The sequence below is a fragment of the Pelmatolapia mariae genome, linkage group LG18 (genome assembly GCF_036321145.2).
Source record: "Pelmatolapia mariae isolate MD_Pm_ZW linkage group LG18, Pm_UMD_F_2, whole genome shotgun sequence".
Lineage (NCBI taxonomy): Eukaryota > Metazoa > Chordata > Actinopteri > Cichliformes > Cichlidae > Pelmatolapia > Pelmatolapia mariae.
In genome coordinates this window covers 35,841,137-35,859,245 of record NC_086243.1, presented here as the reverse complement: position 1 = coordinate 35,859,245, position 18,109 = coordinate 35,841,137, and the positions used below count along the sequence as shown (strand labels likewise).

Sequence of the window (18,109 nt, the reverse complement as noted above, 5' to 3'; positions counted from 1 at the left end):
ATCATCAAACTAAAACTCACTGGTTTTAGTTTCACACAATCAAACAATGGTTATGGCAAAAGGATATTAAATTTAATTTGAGCAGTTTAATTTTTTTTTGGATGGATCTGTTTTCTCTTCGCACTGTAGCTTTGCTGCTCAGAATCTGTTGACTTACTGCAACAGTGAGTTTAAAAATGTACACATAGGAACTAAAGGCAACACCTGTGCTCTGCCGGAACCTCACCACGTGACACCAGGCGGAAGAAAACAAAGGAAAGGCGCTAATACCGTTAGCTTTCTAAGTGTGTGACCGAACAGAGAGTTTGTCGTGTTGTGCTGTGTGTGAGCTGAGTGTGTGAGCTGTGGCAGTAACAATGCCTTCAGTTCAGTCTCTGAGAGAGTTTATCAACGAGCGACTAACTGCTGCTGCTGAACAAATATTCTTGGAGTTTGAAAAAACGATCGTCCAGTACGAGGAAGAGATCGACCGTCAGCGCAGACTGCTGGATATCACCTGGAAACCCCAAATCAAGCTGCACAGGACAGGTGAGTGTCCCTCTGAGGGAGGATCCTGATCACAGCTCTGCGGGACATTTATGATTGTGAGGACTTTTTGGAGATGTGAGCTAACAAAGAGCAAACAGAGGACAGGACTGCACTGTGCTCCATTCAAACAGCAGGCGCTGAAATCAGCCTGGATTTGAGCTTTTAGTCAGAACTTTCTCTCTTAATTATTTAGTGAAACAAAGTTAGGATTAGGAGATTTGTGAGTCTGGTTCAGAGGGGGACCCATGTGCCGAAAAGCTCCCGGAAGAGTCGTGGTTGGTGTCCGCCCTGGGCCGTTTCCTCCCCGCTCTGTTCCTCTCTTCCTGTTTGCGCTCCAAACAGGAAGAGAGGAACATGTAGAGCTTTGAAATCAGGCCGGATTTAAGCATTTTATTCAACCTGATTTACATAGCACCAAATCAAAATAGCTACCTGAAGCCACTTTATATTGTAAAGTATAGGTCCTGCAGTAATGCAAGGAAACCCCAGCAATCATATGACGCAATTTGAGCAAGCGCTTTGGTGACAGTGGGACGGAAAACCAACCTTTTAACAGGAAGAGACCTCCAGCAGAACCAGGCTCAGGGACGGGCAGCCATGTGGGAGTGAGGGGAGGAAAACAGGACAAAGACAGCTGTGGAAGAGAGCCAGAGATTAATAATTAATAGTTCTTGTAATAATAGTCATAATGATGATAATAACAACCAATGATTGAGAAAGCTAGAGATGATGATGATGATGATGATGATGATGAAGAAGAAGAAGTAAAACAGTGATTAATTGGAAAGTGTTGGAAGCATAATATGAGCTGCAATAATAAAATGTGTTTGGTGATTTATCTGCAGGCTGTTTTTCTTTTAACATGTTGAGCATTTTCTTCAGTTTACTGTTTCATACTCATTTTTCTCTTCACCACCACAAAACTGTCAGGTGGTTCAGCCGAATGTTCATTAAAATAAATAACGTCCCGTTGATTGTCTACAGTGCAGATCACATTATTTTCTGTGTGTTTTTTCTATAGGAAATTGTAATAATTGTGTTCTAACAGTAAATATTTCTGTTTTTATTCTTCAATGTAATATTTAAACACAGAAAAATACAAATATAAATGCACAAATTATTGTAGAGAGTACAAAAAACTATTATTTTGTGCTTTTAATTAATATTTTATTTGATTACACTATCTCACAATTATTAGCTGACGCTATGAGAATTGTTTTTGTGTGTTTGTGTGTGTGTGTGTGTGTGTGTGTCCCCTCCCCCTTTGGGCTTGACGAGGGGTTTCCAGGGTTGGCAGGGAAACTGGACTCACCTGACTGCGTTGTGTAACTTTGGTGGAGGGGGTTGTTTTTCAGGAGTTGGGTTTTGCCCTTTAGTTCCAGTCAAAGGAACTTTTATTTCTTCAACATACCAAGACATTTCAGATAATTTCATGCTGGTACCATGGAAGCTCTTCACTGTGAGTGAAGACTCAACCATCGGCAAAGTAAACCACGTGAGGACCTAAATGAAATTGGTATCAACGAACCTGATCCAATGCTTAAATCTCCTTTAATCAGCAAAACATGGACATTTTAAATAATCTAACAAAGGCAAAGTGGCTAAAGCTAAAGCTAGCCAGAGCTCAGAGCTGGCAGCCTCGGTATGTCCTGTTATTTTAACTGACATTATACACATGCTGAAAAATAATGGAAGTAGGGCTGGGCCATATTATACCGTTCACGGTAATACCGGTATAATGTTAGGCAACGATAGGAAAATGAAATATCAGGATAGAATATGGGTCAAACGCGCATGCGCAGTGCCTTTGTTTTCATACGCACATGGCCGATTGTTGAGTGAAACGGATGAACCAGAATTAGTTTGTAAAAATGGTGCCACTTGTTTGGAACTGGTTTGGTGTTTGTCCGTCAGATACACAACAAAGCACATTTTTTTGTAGAACATGCAAGCGGCCGTCGTTATTGCCGTATTTGTCGGACTAAGGTGCTCGTAAATCTGGGAGTAATCTGGGTCCTAAACTCCCTCCGCTTCAGGTCCCAAAGTCAAACAAACACTGCAGCATCACTGAGAGTTAAAAACTGTCTAAATTCTTTCATCTTTAATAAAATGATCAGCATTGCTGCTTTACCAGGTGTAACTATGAAGTTTAAGATCCAGGCATACATGAAAACAGAATTTATTACATTTAACGGAGTTAGAAGTTAGCAGGAAGCTAGCGGAAGTTAGCTCGCTAGTTTCGCTAGTTACCTAAGCATGATATAACATGTTCTGACTGAGAGATTTATGAAAAAATTCAAACGTACTGCTCTGCTATCACTTCCAACATAAATGAAGACAGGAAACTAAACAGCAGTGACGTTTGTAAGGTTACTGAAGTTGGGCTAGCTGGTATGTAATGATGTGCTACGTGATCGCTAGCGACACAGCTATGTTAGCATAACATAAACAGTGAAGCTGGAGGAATCAAGGCTAACACTTTTCCACTCAATAAAAGTTAACGTGAAGTTTCCTGATGGTTAGAGACAAATGCAATCGCATAGCAGGATGCTGTAAACGGACCAAACTTCAGTCAGGAGAACAACTGAGATAATCCATCCACAATAGAAGGTTAGTCATTAATATACTGCAACAACATGGGAATAGAGCAGCTGTGATAGAATACAGCATTAATGAATCAATGGTACAGAAGTGGAGGAAGCAAGAAGAATGAGTTTAATAAAGTTTGATTTATCTGACTGCTTTGTTTCGCTTAATGTGCCTTATAATCCCGTGCACCTTATGGTCCAAAAAATATGTATTTGACTTTTTTATTTGGCACACTGCAGTTTAATGTTGCAAAGCAACTCTTTTTAACTTCAGTGGATATTATACATGGTTATGCTCAGGATATGTCAGCCCATTTCTACTGGAAATGCCTTTTGGTTAAACTTTCAGCAAGGAATTTGCATTTGCACTGTTAAATTTTTATATAGCTTTAATGCACATAAAAAACAGCTTCTTGTTTAAGTGAAAATAAATGGATGGTGTTTTTTGCGCTAGTAAAGTTGTGGAGTTGTATTTTGTCTCGCATCAATTATATCGTCAGTTATATCGTTATCGCAAATTTTCAAATATATATCGTGATAAATATTTTTGGCCATATCGCCCTGCTCTAAATGGAAGTACCTGAAGTTTGTTTTTCTATAAAGCAGGGTGAAATGATCACATTCCAAGATGGCGCTGCTATTTGTGGCTCACCGTCTACCTGTCTTACCTGTCCTGTTTTTGTGTTATTGATGATGTTAACTTTGCTCCATTTTGCGTCTACTTTGATGATTTATGATCGCCCAACTCTCCTCCACATCCGATCCTCTGTGGATACACTGTCCTGGTAGCTCCAAGAAGATGTCTTCCAAACTGTTCTGGTGGATGTTCCCGAGGATTTTTGCCGGGCGGCATGGGCTGCTTCCCGAAGGAAACGCCGCAAGAGATGGGGGAAACAGTCAGGCATATCGGTGAGGTTTTATCGGTGTCCATTTCCTCGACAGCTGATCCTCGCTGCTTCCTGGGTGGTCTATCTTCGGATCATGCTTGGTTTGTTTTCTGGCGCTCCCTGGCACCTCGCCATCAATGGATTAAGATATTACCTGACCTCCGTGACCAACTTCCCTGGTATTGTGCGCCTGGCCTCCGTAGAGGTGATGTTGTCCCTGGGAATCTCCATCCGCTGGGTCGTGCATCCCAGCCAGTCTCTGGTTCGATCTTGATTAGCTTGGCTCTGGTGAACACCAGATCGCTAGCTAACAAGACCTTCATGATGTCTTCACCTCCCGGGACTTGGATTTCTTATTTTTGACTGAAACTTGGCTTAATCCTGGTGAGTTAAGCGCTTTCTCTGAACTCATCCCCTCTAACTGCCAGATTTTCAACTCCCCGCGGGAAACTGGTCGTGGCGGAAGTTTTTGCAACTGTTTTTAAAAAACTTTTAAATGACGACAGCTCACCGCTCATATTTATGGCTGCTTTGAACAACAATGATTTCTGTTGGATCTGCATTCGCCTGTGCTGTCTGCACTTCCTTATTGTACTCCGAAGTTTAACAAGGATTTTATTCAAGACTTCTTTGTATTTTTATCGGGGATCTTACCAAGATTTGACAGCGTTTTAATCCTTGGGGATTTTAATATTCATGTTTGCTGCTACCAAAAACCTCTGGTTAGAGACTTCCTGAATCTTATTGACTCTTTTAATCTTGTCCAATCAGTCAATGGTCCCACCCATGAGCGTAGATCTAGTTTATCTTGTGGTCTGCAGCTATGTGACATTCAAATTTGCAAGTTCAGTTTTGCTTCCATGTCCTCCAGTTAAACCTCTTTTACCAGCGCGTGAATCCCGCTGCATCAGTCCTGCTACTGCTGGACATTTCTCTGCTGTTTATCAGAATATTGGTGCCCCTTCCTTGGACAATTGCTCCCTTAAGCCACATGCTGGTCATTTGCTCACTTTGCCACTTGTTCAAATGTTCTTGATGTTGTTGCTCCTTTTAAAAAAACACTAAGTGCACTAGACCTAAAACTGAACCCTGGTTAAACGATGTCACTCGGGCCCTCAGGAGGACCTGCAGAAAAGTAGAAAAAAAATGGAAAAAAGATCAACTCCAGATTTCCTTTGATATGTTCAAGTTAAGTTGCTTCTGATTGTCCCTAGAAGAAGGCTAAAAAACAGAGGAGACTGGGACTCGGCGATTGCTGTGCCCAAACTTTGGAACAGTCTGCCTCTTCAGATTAGGATCTCAAATCAAATCTTTATTGTCACATCACATGTGCAGGTACACTGGTACAGTAAATGCGAGTGAAATTCTTGTGTGCAAGCTTCACAAGCAACAGAATTGTGCAAAAATACAATAACGTAAAACAAGCAAAATATAAGAATGGCTGAATCTGAGAGTAATAAATATATGTACAATATATAAGAGTACCGTATATGCATTACTGGATGTGTATACTAAATATGTTTTTCTACGTGTGTGTGTGTGTGTGTGTTTGTGTGTGTGTGTGTGTGTGTATATACATATTTTACAAATTAAATAGAGTAAACAATAAAATAAAATATATAAAATATACAGAGGTTGGTATGTGCAAAACAGTGGCATTAATGTACAGTATGGAGTGCATAATGTTGAAGTTCCAGTAGTGAGGGTGAGGTGTCTATGAAGTGTTCAGCAGTCTGATGGCCTGATGGAAAAAGCTGTCTCTCAGTCTGCTGGTTCGGGACCGGATGCTGCAGAACCTCCTTCCCGATGGAAGTAGTCTGAAGAGTTTATGGCTGGGGTGACTGGAGTCCTTGATGATCCTCCCCGCTTTCCTCAGGCACCGCTTCCTGTAGATGTCTTGGAGGGAGGGAAGCTCACCTCCAATTATCCGTTCAGCACACCGCACTACTCTCTGGAGAGCTTTGCGGTTGTAAGTGGTGCTGTTGCCGTACCAGGTGGTGCATCCAGTGAGGATGCTCTCAATGGCACAGCGATAGAACGTCCTGAGGATGCGGGGGCTCATGCCAAATCTTTTCAGTCTCCTGAGAAAGAAGAGGCGCTGCTGCGCCTTCTTCACGGTTTTGTTTATGTGTCCTGACCACGTAAGATCCTCAGCCAGATGTACACCAAGGAAGCGGAAGCTGCTCACTCTCTCCACAGCAGCGCCGTTGATGGTGATGGGGGTGTGTACTCCTCTGCACCTCCGGAAGTCCACTATCAACTCCTTTGTCTTTGCGACGTTGAGGGTGAGATGGTTGTCTTGACACCAGTGGGTCAGGGCGCTGACCTCCTCCCTGTAGGCCGTCTCATCACCGTTGGTGATAAGACCCACCACTGTAGTGTCGTCTGCAAACTTCACAATGATGTTGGAGTTGTTAGTGGCCGTGCAGTCGTAGGTGTAGAGTGAGTACAGGAGAGGGCTCAGTACACACCCCTGTGGAGCACCAGTGTTCAGTGTGATGGGGGATGAGGTGGTGCTGCCCAGTCTGACCGCTTGGCCTCTGTCAGACAGGAAGTTAAGGATCCAGCTGCAGAGGGAGCTGCTCAGTCCTAGATCCTGCAGTTTCCTGTCCAGCTTCGAGGGAACGATGGTATTGAATGCTGAGCTGAAATCTCCAACACTCCACATGTCTGAAACACATCTTTGCTCTCTAGCTTTTAATTGTGACTCAGTTTTATTTTGTTCTTTGTGTGTGTTTGTTCTACTTTTTACTTTTTTACTATGCACAGTATTTCAACATTACATATTCATATTTCTTTCAAGTAACAGGAAAATTTATTGTGACAAAAATCTATAGCATCTTAGTGAAGGTTAAACCACTCTTAAACATCACATTTAATTATTTATTTAAACAGGCTGTGACTGGCTTCATTAGATAAATGTGAATGTTTTATTGTGATGATTAAAACTAATACTTGAATCAAAGAATGAGAAATAAGCTTTAAGCAATAATGTGTATTTGGGATAAAAGCCTCAAGCTGTGTTCTTCATTTGGAAAACATGAACATTAATTATTAAATACATTATTATTATTATTATTATTATTATTTTTGTTACCTTTTATATTATATGAAATAAATTACATAATCAATAATATTATAATATTTAGCTTTTATGATTGCTCATGTTTTTTCTCATAATTAAGGCTATTTTGCATTGAAGGGGAAGTGGATTTCTCCTTGTATATGTTATCAGTAATAGTTTTTAGAAAGAAAATTGAAATCAGCAAAAGTCTGTATTAACAGGTCACAAAAATCAGAATCTGTCCTCCTTTTACTTTATAATCCGACTGCGACTGTTTGCTGTAATCATTTGTTCAGGATGATCGTCTCCTGGAGGAACAAAATGGCCTGCATTTGTATAGCGCTTTACAGTCAGTTCTTTCCGAATCACAGCCTCTTAATACTCTGCAAGCTTCCCGCCCCTCCCTCTGTCTCTCTGTCTCTCCACTCTGTATACGCAACATCTGAGTGCCTGTGTGTCAGTTCTTGGTTTGATTTAGCAGCTCACTACAGTAAATGTATTACCTAACCTCACTTGACCCTTATTGCTTATGCTCCTCTGATGGTGAGCCTAACTCTACAGTAGGATGTGCATTCTCTGTTGCAGCCTTCATTTGTGGTCTTTCTCCTTGTCGCTGAATTTTCTTTAACTGTGAGGATTGTGCGAACAGCATCCATTTCTCCAGTGTTTTCAAAAGCAGACATGAGTGATTGTCAGCACTGACAAGAGGTGACAACGTTCTGAGGAACATGTTCTCACTGTAGAGCCTTATTTTGACGTTATATTTGCTCAGATATGTATTTCTGTTATCACATCACTTTTCTTTTTTTTGTCTCCTTCAGTTCCTCCAGACATCCCACAGCAGCCTGTCTGTGAGGAGGAGGAGGAGGTTCTTCCTGAGCAGCAGCTCTGGAACCAGGAGAGGAGCTCCAGTGTGGACCAGGAGGAACCAGAACCTCCACAGATTAAAGAGGAACAGGAGGAACTGTGCAGCAGTCAGGAGGGAGAGCAGCTGGGACTGAAGGAGGAGCCTGATACCTTTATGGTGACTGCTGCTGAGGAAGGAGACCACAGTGAACCAGGAGGAGACGGGGAGCAGCTCCTCGCTCACAGCTCTGCTGGAGCTGAGAACCAGGATCAGGAAGGAAGCAAGAATTCAAGATCAAGTAGAAAAAGAAATAAAAGTCACAAAAATGAAGAAGGCCCCACTGCATCAGGAAGTCGGTGTAACTCGGGTAAATGTAAAAAGTCTCTAAAATGTGATGTTTGTGGAAAAGCCTTTGAGTTTAATTATCAAATGAAAATCCATTACAGAATCCACACAGGTGAGAGGCCGTTCGCTTGTAAAATGTGTGGGAAAATGTTCAGATGTAATAATTCTTTGTCGAAGCACATAAGAACCCACACAGGTGGTAAGCCATTTTCTTGTACAATATGTGGGAAGATGTTCAAACGTAGCTCTCACTTAACAGAGCACATAATGACTCACACAGGTGAAAAGTGTTGTTCTTGTCCAACATGTGGGAAAATGTTTGCATATAATAGGGATCTACTAAAACACTCAAGAAGTCACACAGGTGAGAAACCATATCATTGTAAAACATGTGGGAAAGTGTTTGGATATAGTAGTTCTTTATTCAAGCACATGAGAGTTCATGCAGGTTTGAAACCATCTCGTAAAACATGGAAAAATGTTCAGAAGTAGCTTTAACCCTGCAGAGTCCCCCCCCCTTTACTTTAGTGTTCCCGGTCAGAATTGACCGGTCTGTTTTAACAGCTCTTAAATTAGCATAAGGCAATTGTATATAAAACACAATATTTATGAGTGTTTTAAGTTGTAAATCGGTCAGATTTGACCCGAACATGACAGGAATACAAAAACACACATGCTGTAAAACATGGGAACATTTGTTGCACCACATGAAAACTCACAGAGAGAAGTGTATCCTCAATCAAGATTATTGGCTTAGTGAACTGCTTTGAGCTGAAACCACGTTTGTGTCACTAAAGTCGCAGTTTTTACCTGGCTAAATCACCATGGTAACTTGCATTGAACATATAAATAAACAGGTCAAAAGCGGGTAATCTTCAGAGTTTCAGTTTAAAAGTGGCCACGTATGTGTAATTTAATAATGCAGAAAATGTAAAGTATGGTGTTGTACTTGATTCTAATCTGCTGCTAAGTCTCTTTTACACAGATTGAATTGTAGCTATTACAAAAACACAAAAACAATAAAATGAATTTCACTTTGCTACAGACTAAAGCAAACCTTTCATCAGGCTTTGGGATTGTAAGCTTTAATGTTTACATGGGTCCAGTTCAGAGCTCTAATGAGAGCTGAGCGCACACTCAAAGAGAAAATGATGATCACATTAAAAAGTTTTTATTTTTATGCTCAATGCAGTAATTTTCTGCAGCGTTAACCTTTTGTCACATCTTTCCGTCGTGTTCTGTTTAACTTACATGTTTATGTTCTTTATAGATTTTTTTTAAATCACTTTATCGTCGTCTGTTCATGTCTGATGGAGTAGGTTACACTCACACTTTGGAAGAAGTGAGCAGGCTCAGAGTCTGAAGCAGAAAGCCCGGCTTAAATAAAAAGTTCACGTCGACTGTCGTAAAACTGTTTTCTTTGCCTGCGATTTTAGTTTTTGTTGAGTCAGTTTACACAAAGGAAGTCTGGCTGTGTTGATCTTCATTCATCGTCTACCCCTGAGGTCAGAAGTCGGAGTCTTTCTAGAGAAAACGGTGTCTGGGAAGGCGAGGCTGAAAAAACATGTACAACTTTATAAAGGTTCAGAGTCAAACCACCTTTGGAGATCAGTTTCTTATGTTTTTGTATGTTTTGATGTCGATTTGAAACTCATCAGTTAAACTACCATCCACGTGTTTGGACTGTGAGAGGAAGCTGGAGTACCCAGAGAGAAGCCACAAGGACCTTCTGTCTGCGAGGGGACAGTGCCAACCACTGCACCACCTCTGTTTCTATTTTTAATGAATAGAAGGACTGGAGTATAAATTGGTTTAAAAGGTTTATGATGCAGGAGTCAGGCCCACTTTTTGTGAACTGAAACAAGTTTTTTCACAATAAAACTACACAGGAAGGCTTTTATTGTGAATTTGATTTATTTATACAGCAGTGATTTTAATTCAACATAACTCAGACTAACAGTCTTTACTGCACACAGTAAGAGCCCCAAATAATGACATCACAAATGTGCGCACTGAAAAAAATATGACTTATAAAGTCAATTTCCTGCTGCCTATTCTACTTCCAGAATCGGAGTGGTTTCCAACTCTTCACAGTGTTTCTCTCTTCTTGAGCCCACATTAGACTCCTGTAACTCTTTCCCCTAACCCTGTTCTTAAACTCACCTATAATGTGAGATAGAAGCAAAAGAGGTGCAGCAACATGTCTTTGGAGTTATTAGCTGTGAGTGGTTTGATTTTCACAGCTGGAGTCAGACAGGTTTCTGCAGTCAGGAGGAGGAGCTGCTTTTGTCCTCATGTGATGTGTCCTGTTGAATCCTGATGACAGCTTGTGTGTCTGCAGGAGATCCTGCACAGTTTGTGCTTTGTGCTGCTCTTTAAAGTTTTCCTGCTTCAACTTTGTTCACACAGAGCATCTGGTTCTTCTCTCTGTGGTGTCTGAGCCAAAGAACATCCACTAAACACTCATGTTTGGGCTCCACTTTGAAAGTAAAATATTACATTTATGTAAATCTGTAACTAGTAAACATTTACAGCTCGTGTAATAATAAGTGTAACTCTGAGAAAACTGTTGGAGTCAGATTTGAAAGACCTGAAAACTAACGCAGTGACACAGATGAAGGAGGTTTTACTCCTTTTATTTGATACAGTGGCTGAAAAATAAGCTGCTGCAGTTTCTGCTCTTTTGTCTTTGATATTTTTATATCAGTATGATGGATTTGTTTAGTTGTGTATCAAAAATTAAATGAAAGTCAACACTGAAAGCTAAATAGTGAAAATAATTTCCTTTATTTTTATTCCACAGCCTGCATGGAGTTTAATCCATTCATGGATCTGTTTTCTCTTCTCACTGCAGCCTTGCTGCTCACAATCATTTATTCATTTACTGCAACAAACCGAGACGTTAAAGAGGAACTAAAGGCAACACTCGTGCTCTGCCGGAACCTCAACGCGTGACACAGGCGGAAGTAAATAAAGGAAAGGCGCCATTACCGTCCCACGTGTGTGTGCCTGAGCACAGAGACTGATGTGTTGTGTGAGCTGTGGCAGTAACAATGCCTTCAGTTCAGTCTCTGAGAGAGTTTATCAACGAGCGACTAGCTGCTGCTGCTGAACAAATATTCTTGGAGTTTGAAAAAACGATCGTCCAGTACGAGGAAGAGATCGACCGTCAGCGCAGACTGCTGGATATCACCTGGAAACCCCAAATCAAGCTGCACAGGACAGGTGAGTGTCCCTCTGAGGGAGGATCCTAATCACAGCTCTGCGGGACATTTATGATTGTGAGGACTTTTTGGAGACGTAAGTAAGCAAAATGTACTTATGTACCACTTTTCACAGAAGATTATGCAGTTTAATGTACAGCTGGTAGATGTGACCGTTATATATCATGTCGTTATATCACGACATGAAAACATCTGTTGTTTCACATTACACGCTATCGTTTGTTTCGTGGTGCCTATATTCATTCTCTCTTTCTCTTATATTTAAAATAACCACACTTTGGACGGACAAGCGTCGGTTCGTTAGCGACAACGACATACAACTATCGTGTGGCTCTGCCGGTGTTCCAGATTAACTGGCGTTGGTCGAACAGATGTGTGGCTAGGGTTGCCAACCGTCCCTTAAAAAACGGAATCGTCCTGTATTTAGAAACAAAAGTACACGTCCCGTATTGAGCTAATAAGGGACGCACTTTGTCCCGTAATACAGTGAGAATCAAAAGTAGTCTATAAATGTTAATGGAATTAACGCTTTGTTTGAAAACATAATTCCCAGCCCCTCTCCTGCTTTGTGACCAATGAGCTGACAGCACACTTATGACAATTTGAGTATGACATATGTGCACTGCACTGTGTGCCGGCGCACTTTTTCCATAGGCATGCTTCTAATGGTGGGCACATGAGGAAGAACATGAGGGGCGTGAAAGCTCGGGGAGCCCTTAACCAATTTTTGTCCACCAGGCCACGGCAGAAGCAGATATGGTATATAAACACTGGTTTGTTTTTTTAAACCCTCTGGTTAAGGTTAATATGGGCATGTGCAGTGAATATCAGCGCTATGTGGCCAGAAGTGTGATAATATAATTTATTTTGTGTAATAAACAACTGCAAGGATAGATGATTACAACAAATAGATGACTAATACATAAAAGTAATACATAGATGAATAATGATGAGTTATGATGCGTAATCATGGGAACAAGCGGGGTTACAAACGGCAGCAGCTGATTAGCATTAGAAAAGCTGAAATAATACCTCAACTGAAGCCAATTGTACTAAAAGCACTATATGTGCACTGTTACAAGAATGTCTTTCTTTCTATTGTTTTCTATTAATTTATATAATTTTAAGTTAAGCAGGACAGAGTTCTTTTAAAGAAAGATTTACTTATATTCTCAAAAGTTAAGCATGACAGGCTTCTGTTTAAGAAGGAGACCTGTTTTATTGTGTTAATGTTGTCATTTTGAGCTAAAAATAAATGGCTAAATGATCATTTGTTTCCCATGTGTTCATATCACAAAGAATATGCATCTACTTAAATCAAATTCAAATCAAATGGTTAAAAAAATAATTTCACACACAAAAAAAAGAGCTACAAAATTCACCACACTGGGAAGGGTGAAGAGAACTGGGTTGCCCGGCCCTGGCCACGAGGTGTCCCTTATTTATTTTTCAGGGAGTTGGCAACCCTATGTGTGACAGTCTTGCGTTGCAGGAGCTGCTACCGACAAACCAGCAAAAAAACGCCAAAAGTGACATCTGTGACACTTGTGAGGTTATCTCAAACACACTCCGTCAGTCTTGATGCTGTTGAACAACAAAATGTTTAAAATGTGGCGAGTTTACCTGGTGATATCCTCATGCGCGACGCGATCGCGAAAACAGCAAACAATTAACACCACGCCGGTGTTGTTCACAGGACAGCAAGAGTAAACGATCGGGAGACTCCAGTCGTCGTTATCGTCCCCCTCGCACGTTTTATTTCTCCGATTTCAGCGTTTTTGCTTCACAACCAAAGCGTGCAGTTTACTTTGTGTGCACTAACATGGACTCGAGTCAACCAGCGCCACCTCTGGCCAAGTGCCACAGCCTACAGAATCAACTTGTGACACACATCTGCACCACGTTTGAATTCGTTTCATGCACAATACATTTGTACTTTTCAATTGTGTCTGTTACTTGTATTTGCTTAATTGTTTACTAAATGTTTGAGGTGTGAAATAAACCACAGTGGAGCAAAATATTGGTGTGTGTGGTTGGAGGATGTGTTAATGCGTGTGTGTGCGTGCACGCGCGGGGGGTGGGGGGCGCGAACATTTTTCTTGTAAAACAAAGGGGGGCCCAGCAAAAAAAAATTTGGGAACCACTGATTTAGATAGTTAGAAGGTATGTAAATGCTACATAAGAGCGCCCACTTGTGCTCTGAAGCTTGAGTTCCTCTGTGTGAGTTCTTGGTTTAGTGATTCCTCAGCGCACTACAGTATATTTATTATCTACAGCTTTTCAACTGCAGCTTGTAGTTAAACCCTCCTCTGTCCTTGTTACTGGACTTTCTCTGTTCATGGGCTAGCTTGTGGAGTAGGGTCTGTATTCTCTCTGTATTCATTTGTGGCCTTTTTTCCTTGTAGCTGATTTTTAATGAGAGTTGATTTATCTGTTAACTGTGAGGATTCAGCCAACATTTCTGCATTTCTCTCGTATTTTCAACAGCTGATGTCAGTCATCATCAGCACTGACAAGAGGTGTAAACTTTCTGTGTTTTTCTGACTGACATTCATACTTTTAAGCCTTGTTTTAACAGTATGCACTGCTCGAAAAATTAAAGGAACACTTTTTAACCAGAGTATCGCATCAGGTCAGTCAAACCACTGGCATATTGATCTGGTCAGTTAAGTAGCAGAGTGGGTTAGGGACGGGAACCCAAGGACCTGGACTGCTGGGCACTGGCTATCCTAAAGAACCGGTTCCCGGTAATCCAATTCAAATAATTCAATTGTTAGTCTGTCTGGTTATTGATCCCACTGTTCTTGCACTTGCACTACAATCAGCTGATTTTAGTTTGCGTGTGAGAGGAGTAAAATAGTGGCGCACTCTGCAACATGGATATGGACATTACATTTATTTTTATTGCACAAAAGGATGAGAACATGATGGTAAAGTAGAAACTGCATCCAGGACAAAACGGCTGCTAACACAACTATGGCTCTATGCCAGCACCCGTGCAGTCAGCATACTAACGCTAAGCTAGCCAAGAGCCCAGAGTGACGCTGCAGTTGAGAGCTGACCCCATTAACATTAAAGTTTTGTAACGACTAGTACAATGAGTTACTTTCTTCTAGGAGTAAATACTGCAGTACTGTACTAATTCACATTAATTTTAAGTGCTCTATGTAATATGTGTAGCAACGTTTTGTTTTGTTTTGGGGGGTTTTGTCATTTACCACCCCAGCACTGATCACAACAGAGGGGAAATGCCTCTAACATGCACAAATTAATTTGTATGAATGTAATGTCTTTGATATGCTGCTTAATGATAGCGGTGACTCTCAAAGCAGAGGCAATAAGGATCGAAGACAGAATTGATACAAAATTGGAACATTAAGCGTTATCAATAATCAGTTGGAATCACTAAATTCTTCTCAATTTCCATTCATATCTGGGATGTTATGTTTCATTCCATCTGGTACTACGAGGTTACAACTCAGACTGTCCAGGAGCTCAGTGATGGACAGATCAAGATCTAGGGGGGGATCCCCCAGGACACATCTGTCATTTCATACCCTACAACACGGGTGTCCAACTCCAGTCCTTGAGGGCTAATATCCTGCAGCTTTTAGATGCATCCCTACCCCAGCACAGCTTAATCAGATGGTTGGAATACCTCTTCAGCACGCCATCAAGTTTGGCAAAGGCCTGGTAACAAGTCATTCATTAGATTCAGTTGTGTCGGAACAAGGCTGCATCTAAAAGCTGCAGGACAGTAGCTCTCAAGGACTGGAGTTGGACACCCCTGCCCTACAAGCACATAGGGCCAATTGAACTACTGAGTACCATTTTGAGTTGTTGCAGTAAAATTTTTAGGGAGTCCTTAAATTCAGCCACATGGCATCCTTTCATTCCCAACACATACCCAATCCATAGCACTATAGATATTAAGCTTAATTTAATTTTCCATTGTGATCTGATACATGTTCAAAGTCTTCCTTTATTTTTTGTGCAGTATATTTGCTCAGTATGATTTTTTTTTTTTCTATTTTCACATCACCTTTCTTTTGTCTCCTTTTTCCCCTCCAGATGTCCCACAGCAGCATTTCTGTAAGGAGGAGGAAGTTATCGCTGAGCAGCAGCTCTGGAACCAGGAGAGGAGCTCCAATCTGGACCAAGAGGAACCAGAAGCTCCACAGATTAAAGAGGAACAGGAGCAACTCTGTAGCAGTCAGGAAGGAGAGCAGCTGGTACTGAAGGAGGAGATTCCTGCCTTTATGGTGACTGCTGCTGAGGAAAGAGACCACAGTGAACCAGAACCAAAAAGAGACCAACTCAACTGTGTCAGCTCTGCTGTAGCAGTGAGACAATATCAGGGAGGAAGGAAGAAAGATTCAGAATCACCAAGAAATAAAAAGAAAGGTCACAATAATGTAGAACACCAACCTACGCCAGACAGTGAGTGCAAGTCTGACAAAAGTAAAAAGTCTATTAAATGTGATGTTTGTGGAAAAACCTACAAATATAATTATGAAATGGAAAGACATTATAGAATCCATACAGGGGAGAAGCCGTTTTCCTGTAAGACATGTGGGAAAATGTTTGTACGTAGTGGTTCTGTAGTGAAGCACATGAGAATCCACACAGGTGAGAAGCCATATTCTTGCAAAGTGTGTGGGAAAAGTTTTAGACAGACAAATGGTTTGACTGTCCACATGATCACGCACACAGGTGAGAAGCGATTTCACTGTGAAATATGTGGGAAAATGTTTGCACGTAGTAACGGCTTATTGAGGCACAAAAAAATTCACACAAGTGAGAAACCTTATTATTGTAAAACATGTGGGAAAACATTTACACTTAGAAATTTGTTTTTGATACACACAAAACGTCACACAGGTGAGAAACCATATCATTGTAAAACATGTGGGAAAATGTTCAAGCGTAACAGTCATTTAAAAGAGCACATAAGAATACACACAGGTGAGAAACCATATCATTGTAAAACTTGTGGGAATGCATTTAGATATCGTGCTCATTTGTTGCGTCACATGAAAATACACATATAGAGGTGTACTCTTTTAACAAAATTAACAGTTTAGCAAGCTGTGTAGAGCGCAAAGTTAAACCTAAGTCAGCATGGGAACTAATGGTAAACACAGCATGATAGTGAGGAGGTTATGGTTAGAGTTTCATTTTAAAAGCAGGTGGAAGTGGCACATTTTTACAAATTATTCTATTTACAAAATGTTTTAAGGGCATTATCAATTCTGTACCCAAGCAACAGTGATGGGGATAACACCATTCCTTTTTTCAGTAATTAGTAATCTAACTAATTACTATTTCTATCGTTAGAACGCTGTTGCTGTTACTGTTACGAAGAAGAAAATGCGGTGCGGGCACGTTACAGTTTCTCAACACACAGATGATTGAAGCTGTGTTCATCTTGCTGGGAGCTAGTGGGACGAAACAGTCACACAAGTCCCACTGGTTGGCTGAGGAAGAATAAAGTAGTCATGGTAAACCAATTACATGACCAATTTAAGATAACGTGGTGGCACAAATAATTTGTGTGGCATCTTATTTGATGCAGAGTGTTCTGTAAATAGTTTAAAATGGTTATTAAAAAAAAGTCTTTGCTGCATTTTTAGGTAAATAGTTGCATATAACTTTTTTTATTTGCAAAACTCCTGCATAGGTTTTAAAAATGTACAATGTCTATTTGCATTTCATGTTATGAAAATGATTTGTTAAATGGTTGTTGTTGTTGTTACAGTAAAAAATATATATCTGATTTCATGTTTTGTTTTTTGTTTTGGTTATTTACATTTTTTTTAATCAGTTGTATTAATGAAAACATAACTGTAAATTCAGATGTGAGGTTGTGCTGAAAAGAATGACACCAAACAAGGCAAGATAAATAGTTCTTGAAAGGTGAAATGTAGAGGTCAAATCAACCCTGGACCTCAGAGGGTTAAACTTTTTTTTTCTAAAGTAACACAATAGTTACTTTTCTTTGTATTTAGTTACTTTTATAATATTGTAACTTAGTTAATAACTGTACTTTTTTGAAGAAGTAACTATAGCTAATTACTTTTTCAAAGTAACTTGCCCAACACTACTGAGGAATACATTTTCTATGTAGAAGTTGTTAAACTGTTTCCTAACTGAATGAAGTGCAAACGTTTGGTTTCTGCTCTTATATCTCTTTTGCATTGCTGTCATTGCAGCTACTACATCACAGAACAGAACACACACCGAGAAGACCTGCTTAATCAATGAAATTAATTTCTTTTCGATTTTATTTCATTTCAGGTTGTTTGTTTGTGCTCTGGTTCTGGACAGTAACCTTTCATGTTTAAAGGTGTCTTATAAAAATTTCAAATGTGCATCCATCATTTTAAAAATAAACAGCAGCATGGAAAGGCCAGTGAGTGATAAAATAAATGGAAATAAAATATTTATTTTAGATTTGTGTTTCCGCAGAGTACAGCTTTACCCTGTGTTCTAGTTTGTTGCGTGTAATCCTGTGAGATCAGTCGAACCTCCAGCTGTCAGACTACACTGTGATAAATTTGAGATCTTTTAAAAATGTGCTACCCACTGCACCATCATGCTGCTTTTTCAATTCTTTTAATAAGAAT

At 40.4% G+C, this 18,109-nt stretch overlaps 1 protein-coding gene across 3 annotated transcripts; it reads left to right on the top strand.

The window, feature by feature from the left end:
* Positions 1-250: 250 nt before the first annotated feature.
* LOC134616386 (zinc finger protein 501-like) lies at positions 251-17,124 on the top strand. 3 transcript variants are annotated; one of them, XM_063461245.1, is made up of 4 exons: positions 251-528; positions 7,889-8,281; positions 11,063-11,484; positions 15,555-17,124. In XM_063461245.1, exons 3-4 carry the CDS (start codon positions 11,313-11,315, stop codon positions 16,532-16,534), a joined length of 1,152 nt encoding a protein of 383 aa, XP_063317315.1. In that variant the 5' UTR covers positions 251-528; positions 7,889-8,281; positions 11,063-11,312; the 3' UTR covers positions 16,535-17,124. The 3 variants fall into 3 exon arrangements, with proteins under 3 accessions (XP_063317315.1, XP_063317317.1, XP_063317316.1); XM_063461247.1 differs by lacking the exon at positions 15,555-17,124 and having other exon boundaries at positions 11,063-11,252; XM_063461246.1 differs by lacking the exons at positions 11,063-11,484; positions 15,555-17,124 and having other exon boundaries at positions 7,889-10,132.
* Positions 17,125-18,109: the final 985 nt, after the last annotated feature.

Excerpts from the sequence above, each read along its gene's own strand:
- LOC134616386 (XM_063461245.1), top strand. The coding sequence starts at position 11,313 with ATGCCTTCAGTTCAGTCTCTGAGAGAGTTTATCAACGAGCGACTAGCT. Across the intron at positions 11,485-15,554 it reads AATCAAGCTGCACAGGACAG|ATGTCCCACAGCAGCATTTC; the intron begins GTGAGTGTCCCT and ends TTTCCCCTCCAG.